The 15830-nt window shown below is 34.8% G+C and overlaps 1 protein-coding gene across 1 annotated transcript in view; it reads left to right on the plus strand.

Annotated features, from left to right (window-relative positions):
* The window catches only part of LOC123548539 (sodium- and chloride-dependent transporter XTRP3A-like), a 52243-nt gene that overhangs the window by 30227 nt on the left and 6186 nt on the right, over positions 1-15830 (plus strand). The window contains exons 5-9 of the mRNA XM_045335877.2: positions 929-1106; positions 3957-4167; positions 6574-6733; positions 7581-7743; positions 9099-15414. Coding sequence (XP_045191812.1) covers positions 929-1106; positions 3957-4167; positions 6574-6733; positions 7581-7743; positions 9099-9422 — 1036 coding nt within the window. The 3' untranslated portion in view covers positions 9423-15414. The remainder of the gene's footprint in view (positions 1-928; positions 1107-3956; positions 4168-6573; positions 6734-7580; positions 7744-9098; positions 15415-15830) is intronic.

Raw genomic sequence — 15830 nt, forward strand, 5'->3', positions numbered from 1 at the left:
TGAAATTATGTCTTTGCCTGAAATGAAAAGATGTTGTTGCCTAAAATGAAATAATGTCGTTGCCTGAAATGATGTTGTTGCCTAAAATGAAATAATGTCGTTGCCTGAAATGATGTTGTTGCCTAAAATGAAATTATGTCGTTGTCTGAAATGAAATAATGTCGTTGCCTGAAATGAAATTATGTTGTTGCCTGAACTGACATAACGTCTTTGCCTGAAATGAAATAATGTCTTTGCCTGAAATGAAATAAGGTCGTTGCCTGAAATGAAGTAATGTCGTCGCCGTGCCCCCGTCTATTTGTGCGACATTTAACAATGTTCTCGTTCAAAATAAGAATACAGTATGAACATCTCTGCTTTCTTATAAAATTCTTAATAACTTTGTGTATTTAGTGACACTGTAAGTAAAATGAATATTATTATACCTTTGCGTCGTATGATTTTTTTTAAAATTTTACTTACTTCCTTAACAACGCGTTGCTCTAAACGTATGCTAATTTCCAAAAACGTATTAACAGTTTTATGCTTCTTTATTTACTGCACGTATTACTTTGAAAATGATGAACTTGGGGTCACAAGTTGGAGTTGGGGCATATTTTGGTCCCTATTCTAAAACTTGGGGTCATCCCCAGCCCGTTCAATCCACATGTTCCGATTAAAAAAACTTTAGAATTAAAATAAAACTTTATTTGGATGAGGTTATTTCAGTAGGTCGAAATCACACGTGTTGTATATCGGTTGCCAATAAAATAAAAGATACCCATCTTTGATGATAATGTCTTCTTTTGTTGAAACTGGTCACCTATCACGGCATTAAAGTTTTGTTCTAAATTTTAATGTTTTTTTCTTTTTGCATGTTCATAATTATACCTCATTATGTGAGTTTCCCAGGGAGCTTGGCTAAAATGGTGTAATTAATATTTTACAGTAATTTTGAGATGTTTGGTTTGGCGAATCCCGAGTTAGCCATCAACCTGACGGAAGAGATGTGGCAGACGACATATATGGTCACCGGAAATGACACTGCAAGTGTTGCCGCCAACGCTGTAGCCTATGTTACACCTAATAATACATGGACATGTAGTTTAGAAGATGATCTCAATAATGTAAGTATGTGACGTCAATTTGCAGCAGCTTTTAAGGCTTCTTCGTTCGTCTGTTTTATATAAAGACCTTAAAAACCAGCTGTGTATTTCTTTCAATACTTCGAACACTCTACGCACATATTCTTAGTTGATGGAGTAAAAACGACTAAAGTATGTTCTTCCATCATAGTGCATGCGTACCGAATATTCATGAGAGAACTTTGATCGGACTTATCTATAATCATACATACAAATTGTATTACTTCTTTGTGCAGCCTGATATTTACGTTTTTTATCTAAGGACGACTAATTACGTATATTCGTTTCCATTTGCCTTTTCCCCATTTTTAAGTAGCATTTTATTGACACCTTACCAAATTACCAAAACAGCCAAGGTTATTTTATTCAAGATTATCTGTTAAATTTGGGGCTGTATTTTGTAATTTGATCATAATAGGTTGAATTGTCAGTTGGCCATTTGTGTTTTTTTAACATGCTCCAGTAAGCCTATTTAACTTCTTAAAATAGTTTAGATTCGGTGAGATTTTAAGTACATTTTGGATGGCGTACGTTGACTTCTCAAACTGTTTTCGTGAGACAGAAATGGACCAGTACAGTAAGGTCGAGCATCTGGGTTGAAATTTCTTGTTTAAAGATTGAAACAGATAGTCAGATCCTCAAATCTGTAACTACATGTCTTTTCCTTCTTCTTTCAAAGATTATATTATTTAAAAGACTATTTTTGCCTTCGTAGTGCAGCATGTATTCATATTCAGAAAATGTCTGCTGATAATGTTTAGACAAAATGAATTACAGTAGAAAACCCATGTCCGACATCAGAACATAAGGAAAACCATGTCCGGCATAAGATTATATAAAAAGTCAGACATGAGAACATTTGGGAAAAAAAAGTCGGACATCGGTACATGTGAAAACAAAACAAAAACATGCCCGATATAAGAAGATATGTAAACCCACGTCCGAGATAATAAGATATGTAAACCCACGTCCGACATAAGAAGATATGAAAACCTCCGTCATGAGGAAATATGAAAACCATGTCCGACATAAAAATATAAGGAAAACCATGTCAAACATAAGAAGATATGAAAACCCATGTCTGTCATGAGGAAATATGAAAACCATGTCCGACATAAAAATATAAGGAAAACCATGTCTAACATAAGAAGATATGAAAACCCATGTCTGTCATGAGGAGATATGAAAACCATGTCCGACATAAGAATCAGGATAACGAAAACCATGTCTAACATAAAGAAATATAAAACCATGTCAGACATAAGGAAAACCGTATGGACATAAGAAATTACCAAAACCTGTGTCCGACATAGAACGTAGACACCATGTCCGGCATAAAATCATACGAAAAACCACGTCCAGCATAAGAACATAACGAAAACTATTTCCGACAAAAGAACATGTGGAAAAAATCATATTGGACAAAAGAACATGTGAAAAAAACATGTCCGACATAAGAAAATATGTAACTTATATGTTCGTCATAAGAACATATGGAAAACCATATCCAGTATAGAACGAGGAAACGCATGCATGACCTAAGAATATGATTATGGAAAGCTGCGCTTTTTTTAGCTCACCTGAGTCAAAGGCTCATGGTGAGCTTTTGTGACCGCTCAATGTCCGTCGTCCGTCGTCAGTCGTGCGTCCGTCAACATTTTCTAAAAAAAATCTTCTTCTTGAAAATCACTGGGCAGAATTACACCAAACTTCACAGGAATGGTCCTTGTGTGGCCCCCTTTTAAAATTGTTTAAAGAATTGAATTCCATGCAAAACTCTGGTTGACATGGCAACCGAAAGGAAAAATTTTAAAAATCTTTTTGTCAAATACCGCAAGGCGTAGAGCCTTGATATTTGGCATGTGACATCATCTTATGGCCCTCTATGAAGATTGTTCAAATTGTGCCCCTGTGTTGAAAAGAGGCCTGGCCACGGGGGTCACAAGTTTTACATAGACTTATATAGGAAAAACTTTAAAATTCTTCTTGTCTAAAACCACATGACCTAAGCCTTTGATATTTGGTTTGTAGCATTGCTTTTTGGTCCTCTACCAAAAGTGTTCAAATTATAAACCTGGGGGTGAAAAGAGGACCTGCCCTTGGGGGGTGGGGGGTCTTTAGTTTTACACAGACTTATATATATGAATTTTTTTTTTAATTTTCTTGCCTGAAACTGCAAGGCCTAGGCTTTTGATATTTGGTATGTTGCATTGCCTTGTGGTCCTCTACCAAAATTGTTCAACTAATGCCCCTGGGGTGAAAAGAGGCCCTGCCCTGGGGTCCCAAATTTAACATAGATTTATATAGGGAAAAAAATCTTCTTGTCTGAATGTTTAAGGCCTAGGCCTTTTATATTTGGTATGAAGCATTGCCTAGTGGATCTCTAACAAGATTGTTCAAACTATGCCTCTGGGGTGAAAAGATGCCCCGCCCTAGGGGTCATTTGTTACATGAAGTACATATATAGGAATATTAAAACTTCAAAAATTATCAGATCATATTTCCTTGACAATTTAATTAAAATTACCTAATGACCCCAAGCAATGAGGGGTCACTTAACTGTGACATTGACCTACTGACCAACTGTCTTGTTTTTTTTAATACAGCCTTGAAATTTGGATGACATGTACAGTTTTGCACACCGATCTTAAAACTGACTTTCAGTGACCATGAATGTGACCTACTGACCTATTTTCTATTATTTTATCATCAGTTTGCCATTTTAAACGTGTGGCTCATATTACTCAGGTGAGCGATTCAGGGTCATCATGACCCTCTTGTATATACATATATATAAATACGACTTAAATTTTTACAACCATGTATTTACAGGCAGCGTCAGGAACAGGTCTGGCTTTCATCATCTTCACACAGGCTATAGTTGAGTTCGGACCTTCAGCCCCGTTCTGGTCCATCATTTTCTTCATGATGTTGTTGTCTTTAGGAATGGGTAGTGAGTTCGGAACAATCGAGGGGTTCACCGCATCTATATATGATCTGGAGCCATTTCCGGCAATAACGAGAAAGAAATGGCTAGTTTCAGGTATTTATTTTGAAAATACTTTAGTAATGAATTGTGTTACATGGACTGTCTGTAACAGACGGCCTTAATTGTACCCAACAACGGTTATTTATAGTTTCAAGAATGACCCTTGCCTATAGAGTAAGCATCAAAACTAACATCGCAACCGTTGACAACATGACATTCTTGTGCGACAGTAGCCTGATATAAGTCAAATGTAGAATCATGGTAGGACTCTGGTATCTAAACATGTTGGCATAGTTGCACAACTACATACGGCATCAATTTATATATCGGTGTAATTTATAAACATGTCAAGTCATTCTTGTAGTCGCCGTTTGTATTAGAAATGTGTTTGTGTGGTTTTTATTTATTAATTGATAAAACAGCAGCTGACATCCAGTTTACGTCATTGAATGTACGAAAATCGAATGTAAGTAACACGGTGAAAATTACGAGCAAAATCCCCGCACGCACCTGTATCTACTAATGAGAAAATTCCAAATATCTGTAAACCAGAGTAATGTCAAAATACGATCAAAATACAATAGCTGTACAACATGATGGTTACAGTACTTCATTTTCATATCCAAGTTGATCATATAACTTAGTGCAAAATAAGTGCATCTGGTATGTAAATCAAGCCAATAACATGTCGGTCTCGCGGGGTTTTTTTTTGTGTTTTTGTTTGTTTTGGTTTGTTTTAAAAACGTTCAGAATGCACGCAAATAAATAAAAATCTGATAACAACCTTTTCACGTACTCCTGGTAACACTGGTTTTACCCAGGAACGGAAATGTTTGAAGCTCACGATTCTATATCACCAAACTTTAACAAATTACAAAAGTGTGGTGGCCGCACGAATAAAATCATTTTGTAGCTGACTATCAAAAAATGATACTCGTCGGCGCTTACATTTATGGCAAAATGTTCCCCCAATGTACACAAGAGGGAGCGCCATTTGCCAGATACATTGAAAAAAAAACCTTTCATGAAATATCAAGAGGGAGCCACCTCCTCACGCACCCATCCTCTTTCCGGCCCCAGTGACCAACTCCTTCCTACGCCCTAGTTGCTAATACATAGGAATAGTAGCATGATCGTACATTGATCTGCGCATTTAGTCGTCACTAAAGCTTTTTTTTTTACTTTTACACACACTTTCGTGTATCACTGGAGTTTTAGGGCGTAACAAAAGTAGGTCTACACATTTGTACGTTTTAATTCAGGAAAATGTTAAATTTGTATATAAGTGTTCACTTTACAGATGCTCACTGGTCGCGTAAAAACCCTTTGCGTTCGGTTACCGGATGTCTAGAATAAATTCTAGGCGATGGTTACCGGACGGCTATGTACATGCGTAATGTGCCTAAATGTTTATTTTTACGTAAGCGTAATTGAATATTCCTAGTTTCAGAACTGGGGCAGTGGGTCTTTGATACCATATACCAGATTGTCGCAACTGTGCTGGATTTCAAAAGACAATATTTAAAAATGCTGGTAACACGCACCCATGCACAAATTTAGCAGACTCTGTCATAACGCGGCCGCTATCATTTTACTTGGTTGTATTCTATGCTTCCAAAAGATCTTTTTATAAGTTTGATTACATATCACAACTGCAACCTAATATGAAATAAGGCACTGCCTCAATCGGGAATCGATCCGACTTCAACTCATCCCATACGATTTGAAAAGAACAGTCTAATGACAGCACGGAAGGACACATTTTTTTAGTTCGATAGTAAATATCTCATTCGGTATATCGCATGTTACCGTAGAGGGATCGGTTCCGTATCATTTTAAAGGTAGATTTTGGAATAAAAATAACACTGCTCACTGCACAAGGAAAAAGCGTATTCTTCCAAACAATCCGAAATCAGACGCTCTGTGCACGTGCTGGAAGGACACATTTTTTAAATCGATAGTATATATAATATCTCATTCGGTATATCACGTGTTACCGTAGAGGGGTCGATCCCGATTTTCGTCGGTAGGATCGATAAGTGCCAAAAAGCTTCCACGCTATATTTTCTGGTCAGAATCCATTCAAAATCGCGACTGTTTTAGCCAGCGCTTGGGTATGAGATGTTGCACTTTCTGTTACTTCTCATGAACAGACAATCAAACCGAGCCTCAGTTGCATTCTATGCTAAAGACCTTTTAAAGGTGTCTTTACTGTTAGGGGAGACAATTGCGTAGCAGAATGACATTTTAGACGAACCAGTCCATTGTTATTCTGAAGTAAGGGTATAACATATATATAATGTAAGTTACGGATCAGGATGTCCGGTAAGGCAAAGAAGTATAAAATTTTCATAGCTCTTTGGCTAAGGGCATTTTTTTTTTCACACCGAATGCTCGTAACTTGCAGGATAAAAGATATTTTGACTGCCACTTGTGCATGGATATTGTTATCTCTTTTAGCTTTGATATGTGGATTCAGTTGCCTTGTCGGCCTGCTATTTGTACTTGGAAGTGGATCGTACTGGGTGGCGTTGTTTGACAGTTTTGCTGGCTCGTTTCCTCTGATCACAGTGGCCATGTCAGAATGTTTTACTATAGGATATGTTTATGGAGTTAACAAGTAAGAACTTTGTGTGTCCTGTTCCCGCTAAACAGAGAACAACTTGAAATTAAACAAATTCATCGTTTAATGGAAGTCAGTCACTGTGGCTTTTGTGTGACCAAGCTATAAAATTAGGTACATGTGTTTGTGGACTTTGGCTTTTTTGATGTTGTAAAGTTGAAACATTGAGAGATAATGTGCATGCATGTGTTTACGAATATTTATATAATGTATGGTTCTTAATTTAAGATGTGAGTAGGAGGGGTGCGGTGGAGGAGAGAGATAGCTATATATACGCGGACGACTGGTTAAGGTCGCTGACTGCGGATCACTTGCCCCTCAGCGACGTAGATTCGAAGTCTCGTGCCATCAAACTGACTTACGGACGGTCGGTGTTTCTACCCAGGTACCCGTTCGTGCCTGAAACAATACGCTGAGTGGGTGGGGGAGGGGGCGTAAACTCTTAACCCAACAAAACAGAAAGGTTTTGTTAGATATACCTTGCTTTAAGGTGTAACATATATTATTTGCTATATAGTTTCCTGTGCCATATTATTAGGTATCTGTAAAATTATTAAGCAACTCGGCTTCTGTAAAAACCCAAAAGAGAATCGCACAGGGTTTCAGTGTAGGTACATATAATTAAATGTTATTACATATAGTAAAATCTTGCATAATAAATCCTAAAATCTGACGGCTGCATTGGGTTTGTTTCCAAAATTTTACTTGATAGTAATACTTTATAACAAGAAAGTTAAGCTGTATATTTCTGACTTTACCATCAAGACAAACAAATACATTTACTAGCTTCTAAAAATGACTAGCCAGTTACTTAAAGTTGGCTTTAATACGTTAACTTTTGCAGGTTTTCCGATGATATAGAATTTATGATTGGAAGTAGGCCAAACATATACTGGAAGATTGTATGGAAATTTATTGCACCATTCCTTGTTCTCGGTCTGCTACTGGCAACGATTGTTAAATATTTCCTAAAGGAAATCACATACAGTGCCTACGATGCTGAAACTGTAAGTTATTCCTGTTTTTGATATCATACAGTGCCTGTCATCATGTTACTTTAAGAAATTAACTCATTTGATCTATGCATCGCATATGAGGATGTTAGTGTAAATACTCCACTCATTTGACCTCATGCAGTGCCTGAAATGATGTTACTTTAAGCACTTAACTCATTTGATCTCAAACAATGCCTATGAGGATGTTGCTGTAGGTACTTAACAGTCATTTGACCTCATACAGTTCTTATAAGATGTTACTGTAAGCACTTAACTCATTTTATCTCATGCAGTGCCTATGAGGGTGTTACTGTAAGCACTTAACTCATTTGATCTCATACAGTGCCTATGAGGGTGTTACTGTAGACACTTAACTCATTTGGCCTCATACAGTGTGGAAGTAACTGTAAGTACTTAACTCATTTTATCTCATGCAGTGCCTATGAGGGTGTTACTTACTTAACTCATTTGACCTCATACAGTGCCTATAAGGATGTTACTGTAAGCACTTAACTCATTTGACCTCATACAGTGTGTAAGTTACTGTAAGCACTTAACTCATTTGACCTCATACAGTGTGTAAGTTACTGTAAGCACTTAACTCATTTGATCTCATATAGTGTGTAAGTTACTGTAAGCACTTAACTCATTTGATCTCATACAGTGTGTAAGTTACTGTAAGTACTTCACTCATTTGAGCTCATACAGTGTCTATGAGGATGTTACTGTAAGCACTTAACTCATTTGATCTCATACAGTGTGTAAGTTACTGTAAGCACTTAACTCATTTGATCTCATACAGTGTGTAAGTTACTGTAAGTACTTCACTCATTTGTCCCCATACAGTGCCTACAAGGATGTTACTGTAAGTACTTCACTCATTTGATCCCATACAGTGTGTAAGTTACTGTAAGTACTTCACTCATTTGTCCCCATACAGTGCCTACAAGGATGTTACTGTAAGTACTTCACTCATTTGACCCCATACAGTGCCTACAAGGATGTTACTGTAAGTACTTCACTCATTTGTCCCCATACAGTGTTAAGTTACTGTAAGTACTTACTCTTTGACTTCATACACTGTGTGTATAGTTTCTGTAAGTATTAATATCCTATGTAGATGTCACTTATATTTGATCCCATACAGTGTAAGTATGATGATTCATTTATTTGTCCCATACAGTACCTAGTGATGAAGTCTACTCTTTTGATTTCATACACTGTGTCTGTGATGATGTTTCTGTAAGTATAATGCCTATGATGATGTCACTTATTTGATCTCATACAGTGTCAGCTGCTGAATTTCATTGAACAAAACACAATTTTGTAAAAGGACATACTGAACATAATATTTATGTTGATTTCAGGCATCAATGGTTCAAAAAGGTTATCCGTGGTTTGGAGCTTTGCTTGCTGCAATTCTAGTTTTCTCTGCAATTGGTTGTATACCAGTTATTGCACTACTTAGAAAATTCAGAATCCTCAACTGGAGTTATTCTAAACAGATTCAAGCTGAGATGCACGGCCATACACAGAGTACAGCTAAATTCATACGATCAGTTAGCAGTATGGACGAAACAGACTCAGGGCTTGAATTACCAAATGGTAATCCGCCGTTCAGAGATATCGAGGAAGAAGGTACTAGAGCTTCAATAGATGATGGTGCAGTCAAGTTTACAGTACTTCAATAGACTATTTTGCTCATCAAATTTTTAATGAACAGAGTGTGTACAGAATTTGAAGTGTTTGTCTGTTATAGGTAATGTCTCACTCAAATGTTAATCATCTTTAATAATCCGGGGACAGAGTAATAGGGAGCCATTTCCTGAAATTCAGTTAAATGTTGATGATGATGATGTATCAAGCGCTATTTTAGGGTCAGATTATCAGAACTAGAGGTTTTAAAGGATGTACCAGCACATGCGATTAATGAAGCCAAGAAGCGTTTTATCATAACTTTGTTAAAAAGGAAATAAATGGTCATAAAAATTTGAAGTGGTGTTTGACAGTAAAGCTTATTAAGTTGTAAACATTTAAGCAGATTGAAGCTCTGAATCTCTCTAGTGGTACAGGGTCTCCATGGTCAAGTTGTTAATATTGCATGCTTCAAATCACTTACCCCTGACACCTGTGTGATTTCAAGCCCTGCTTGAGTACCTTTGTGAGGAAGGTGCATTATAGAAGTTTGGTGCCAGCTGACTTCACAGTAATGCCTTTAGGAGTACTGGGGGTTTCTTCCACCATTAAAGCCAGAAAGTCACCAAATAACCTTAATTTGTTGTTGTGACTTACAAAATCTAACAACAACAACAACAAATACTCTAGTACTTAACACACACAATATAATCATTCTAATCAGTACTTGGACTGATTACTTTAAAGTCTGGCATGTTTCAGTCATGAAGTTATAGTTTTGGACATGGAATTCCAGAGTGAAAAAATAGGATGAACAGGCTCTGCCTAGAGTATAGCATAGCATTTAGTGTTTCTTAGCCTCTGTTCTAGACTTTCAAACATTACTTTTTGTAAGCCTGTTTTGGAAAAACAGCCATAATATGTGATGACATGTGTGTCTGTCTGTTCACAAACTGATTTAATTCAGAATGTTAAATAAGTCTGTCATATTTCTTGTTGGGTGCACAACTTATAAACTATTCAAAATACTTAATTTTAACTTGGAATATGAGATAGATTACAGAGTGCAACAATCCTTATTACTCATCCCCCACTCGAAGTTAACACCCTCCCCCACTGTAAAAATAGATATCATATTTAGTGTCTTGGGCCTAAATACCTCTTCTCCCCCACCCCTCGTCAACTCCCACAACTTTAACTCCACCCAGCCCCCTAGCGCCTGCCCAGCATAATCAGACTTTTTTTTTTTTTGAATTTTACTTCTTCCACCTCTGATCTAAAACTTTGGGTGTATATATTGCCCCGCTCTGCAGAGCTGTTTTTTTGGTTCTTGTTGCAAACTATAGTGTCACATTTGTGATATTTTTAGCAAAAATCATGATGAAATGTATAAGAAGACAAACAGGTTTCTCAAAATAGTCAAAAACAAAACCTTATCTAGTAAAATTTATCATAGGTTGACTAAATCTTCTAGTTTAATTGGGTACTGATTAAATAAACTTTTGAAAATTGGGCGAAGCTTGACTAAATCTTAGCTTACTTAGGCAAGGGTAAAGTTTATTAAGTCTTGCCAGGTAAGACAATCTATTTGAAATCATAACCAATGTAATGATGATCTATAAAATGCTAAACAAACTGTCAAAGTTTAAAATTCATTTCATAATTACAATGTATATCTTTTAAATATTTGATGCTTGAAAAGTGAAAAACAAGTTAATTATTCTCTTTAATGTCTTCAAAACTTACGGTATGTAATATTAAATTTCAGGAGGTTTGTCCAAATTCTATATTAATCGTAAAGTTTATGTTAAAATTGTTCATTTCAGCTGATACGGGTTCAGTACAATGTCTGTTATAAATTGTCTTCTATTTTACATGAATTTTCCTCTGGATTGTCCAGGGTTTATTTTTCTTTGACAAAATTAATTAAAGCAAAAAATTTATGTTAATATCACACTTACCTCATTACACTGACATGTTAAATGTTGTTAAAAAAAATAAAAAGAAAAAAAAAAGAAAAAAAAAGAAAGTAAAAAAAAAATATGGAAAAAAATACATTAGAAAACTCGGAAATGGAACTTTTCCAAACAAAAAATATCAGAGACCAGCACGTTTGTCTTTGACCGGCTTATGTGTAATGACCATTTTCTGCTGTATTAAAAAAAAACAACAAGCCAGCATATTGACAAACTATACAGGACTTTTTATTAAAAAAACAACAAAACAAAAACAGAACCAAAAAAAAAAAAAAAAAAAAAAAAAAAAAAAATTACAGGATATTTTACTTTGTGTTCTATATTTTCACAAGACAATCTGCTGGAGTAACTGTTAAAGTTCTCTCACTTTCTATTCAAAATTATCTCAAAAAATGGATGAAATACAAGTAAGTAAATTAGTATGAAAGTTAGGGTTAGGGCTGAATATATTAAATGGGTTTTTGTATAAATTGTTGTCATTATAAACTTTTATAAGATATTCCTGTATGGAATGATCCAGTGTTAGAAAACCAACATTCTAGAAATTTGTTTTCAGTTTTTGTATTAGTTGTCTATTTAACATATAGATTTTATATCAATCAGTGAGTTAATTGTGTGTTACTGAAAATTTTCATGCCATCTGTAAATAAGTAAACAGTAACTCCAAACAATGAATTGTACATAATTATCATGATGTACTGTTGTACATAGTGTACATTATGGTTATGTAATGCAAAGGGGGTTTGTTTCTTAGTGGTATAGTATATCTAATTCCTTGATATAAGATCAGTTTTGTTTCTGAGTGGTGTTGAATATTTATCAAATGGTACATTTGTATCGTAGTAAAATTGGTAATGTACACATTATCATATGAGGCAAGATCTACTTGTATAATACATCTTATTATATTACTGGTTTACAAGAGTATTGTTTTTGTAGTGGTAATTGTCAATTTAAAATGATACAAAAATGTTCCATAGTGGTATATTACATTTTATCACATGATGCAAGTGAATATTGTTTCGTAGTGGTAAGTGCCTATGTTATCAGACCGATGCAAGAATATTTTTTAACTTTATCATGGTGCAGGAGAAATTGTATCACAGTGGCATTGTACATGTATCTTTATATCATAATATGATTATGGTGCAGTTTTGTTTCATAGTGGTATCATACAATCATATACAAGAGAGTTTTGTTAATATAGTGGTATCCTACATTAGAGACATTGACTTTCTATGGCATGTAAGGTGCTTAGATAGGCTGTCAGGAGATGTACTGAGGTGGCCTAAGGATTGCAAGTGCTTGCATGATTTAATCGTTGCCTTCATTCCATTTATCCATGAAAGTATTATATAAATTGTTGAGTGGCGATGCCATTTACTTCTATTTACAGTTTAAATATGTTTGCTTCCATGAAGCAAAAAGTACATTCAATTTTCTTATGTTCAACCTCAAAGGCTGAGCATTCCAGATACACAATTTTTGATTGGTTATGACTGTATGTCATATTTAACCAGTATTGTTCATGGAAATCATGCACTTTGATTTCACTGGCATATCATAAACATATACCTGATACTATAAATCAAGTGAAAATTGTAAGACTATGAGAATAAGATGTTTTAATTTACATACAGATACAAATAAAATGAACATTGCAAAACTATGTTTCATGCATTCCGACATTATCTTTGTTCATGTTACTGCATGTTGCATATAGTGCAACTAGCTTATACATGTAGATACCTTGAATTGAAAGGTCATTTTAAATCTGAAGATAATAACAGCTGATTTTTTTTATAGAAATTCATTCTTTATTATTATCATATGATTAATGCTGGGGAAAATGGTCTAGGGTTCTAAAACTGATTTTGAAGACCAGGTTCAAAACTCTGGCATTTGATTGGCTAATTTTGAACTTAATTTTGGAGTTGACCAATAACAGGGCAGTGTACTCAGACTGGTCTGCAAATGCTAATTATAATGCAAGTTTTGTAGATGTAGGTAATTGATAAAGCAACAAGCTCAAGATTTTTGTTATTTTTTTTTTACATAAAACAGCATTATTTTAACTTGTGTCGACAATACCATATAAAACATTATATAAAATATAATGTAGTGTAATTAGTAGTCTAACATATACCATTGTGCCTGATGTTGTTATAGAGTAGGTGCTTATTGTAGTTGTAAGGAACTGGGCCTGTATTCATCAACATTTCCATCCAAATTATTCCCTGAGATACAAATCAAATCCTTACACACATATAAAAAATGCATCTACTTCTCCAGTAAGCAAGAACTAATTTGATTATCAGGAGATTTGCTTTTACAGGGATTTCAGATCAGGGTCAAAGGTGACTGAACTGAGTTTGAAAACCAGTCTCTATGCATCTATAGCATCTGCTTGGTTGATTCTGAGCAGTTTTAAAATTGACCAGTGGCAACATCCGATGTTGCTCCTTGCGGAGTTGGTGCGATCTTCTGGGCATGTCCGGAAGTGATTATCAGTTGGAATGCATGGCAAAAATAATGTAAATTATTGCATGTCTGCACTCATGTAGTATATGATATACTGACGAAAGGTTAGGGTTAGTATCACCATGGTTACAAAATTTATACATTTAAGATACTTTTTGTTCAAATTGCTTGAATCCGGTATATATTAGAGTCTGTTATTTATACAGGTGCTCCAGGTCTGCAATGAATCACTCTTGACAAGATCACATACTGAGACTCCTGGACAAAGCACACCATTGGTTTTGGTATATTTATGTATTTACGCCTTACGAAGTAGATCAGCTTAAAAAATTTGTAGTGTATAAATACTTGTAGTAGGTAAATGGACCTAGAAAAGTAGTTTAGCTGTAAATATGTGTAATATGTAACAGACCTAGAAAAGTAGTTCAGCTGTAAATATGTGTAATATGTAACAGACCTAGAAAAGTAGTTCAGCTGTAAATATATGTAATATGTAACAGACCTAGAAAAGTAGTTCAGCTGTAAATATGTGTAATATGTAACAGACCTAGCTAGAAAAGTAGTTCAGCTGTAAATATGTGTAATATGTTACAGACCTAGAAAAGAAGCTCAGTTTTAAATGCTTAAAGTAGTTCATCAGCATTCTGTAAATACTGGTGGTATAAAAACAGGCCTAGAAAAATAGTTCAGTTGTAAATACTGGTAGTTACAAAGCTTATATAAAAACAGCATCAGTAACTTGCTATAATGTATATATTGTAAATAACTCATTCAAAATCATATCTGCCGGAGGACAAAGTGATTTTTTACATCATATATAATGGTCATTTGACTGCAATTTATTATAATTAATAATGTTCAGCATTAAAATTGTCTGTGATGATTTTGATTTGATAGTAATCAAGAAAGAAATATTTTTATTGTCACATGTTTTCTTAGGACTCCCTGCAGATCTTTGTCTCAAAAGAACTTACTTTAGTAACACTGCTTTCTTGAGCATTGATGACTCAAACGCCAGGGCTGACATTAACAAGTCATATGGTCTGTGGCCATTTTCCATATATTTTTTTATTTCGAAAACCTTGATAACTCTCGCATTCTGCTCTTTGTGAATGTGAGCGACAGATGTTTTGTATATATATATATGTCATGTCTCTTTATGTACCGACGATTTATCACAATAGAAATTAACATTAGCAAATTGATAAAACTATGCAATTCTGGCTCTTTTTTTATGAAGAAGGTAAAAAGTATTTTTAAACTTTTAACAGATAAATGTATTGTTTTTATCTTTAAATTTTCTTTAGAGAACGTCATTCCTTGTGACCTGTTTAAATTTAAGTTTAACTCATTTTACATAACTATTTAGATCAAATTCTTGAAAACAAGATGCGTTTTTTCCAGTTAGTTATACAGAAATTTTGCTGACGTGTATAATGAAATTGCATAGCACTGTTAGAGTGAAAGGTTTCAGGTAAATCTTTTTTATGTTACAGTAGATCAGAAAATGACAGTAAGATCATATACTGCCTTGTACATATTAGAGATGATAAGTTTAATGTTGAACCTGTATGTGTAGTAAAATTTTAAGGTTTAGGAGTATATCACCAAAACACAGAAATATTTTATGAACGAACAACACCGTTACCAATATTTTACCAGACCATTACATGTTCTGCCGTACTGAAAATATTCTGAAAAAGTTGTCCCCCTTTGAAAATGAATGCCATTTGTAAAGAAATAAAAATAAACAATCGCTGAAAACTGTGTTCCACCTAGTTATTTGAAATTTCAACACTCGCACGCTATTACAAATGCATCAAAACAAACATGTGTAACAGTTCCTTGAAAATGGTGAGTTTTTAAAAGCGCTTGACTGTCTGGAAGTGGGGCCTGTTTAAACAGTTCTTTTTTCGGAATTCCATGCTTATATCAGTATACTTACACTTGTTTTGTAGAGTAATATAAGTAATATACACGCTATCATTACAAAAACAACAAAACAAG

The sequence above is a fragment of the Mercenaria mercenaria genome, chromosome 6 (genome assembly GCF_021730395.1).
Source record: "Mercenaria mercenaria strain notata chromosome 6, MADL_Memer_1, whole genome shotgun sequence".
NCBI classification, from domain to species: Eukaryota; Metazoa; Mollusca; class Bivalvia; order Venerida; family Veneridae; genus Mercenaria; species Mercenaria mercenaria.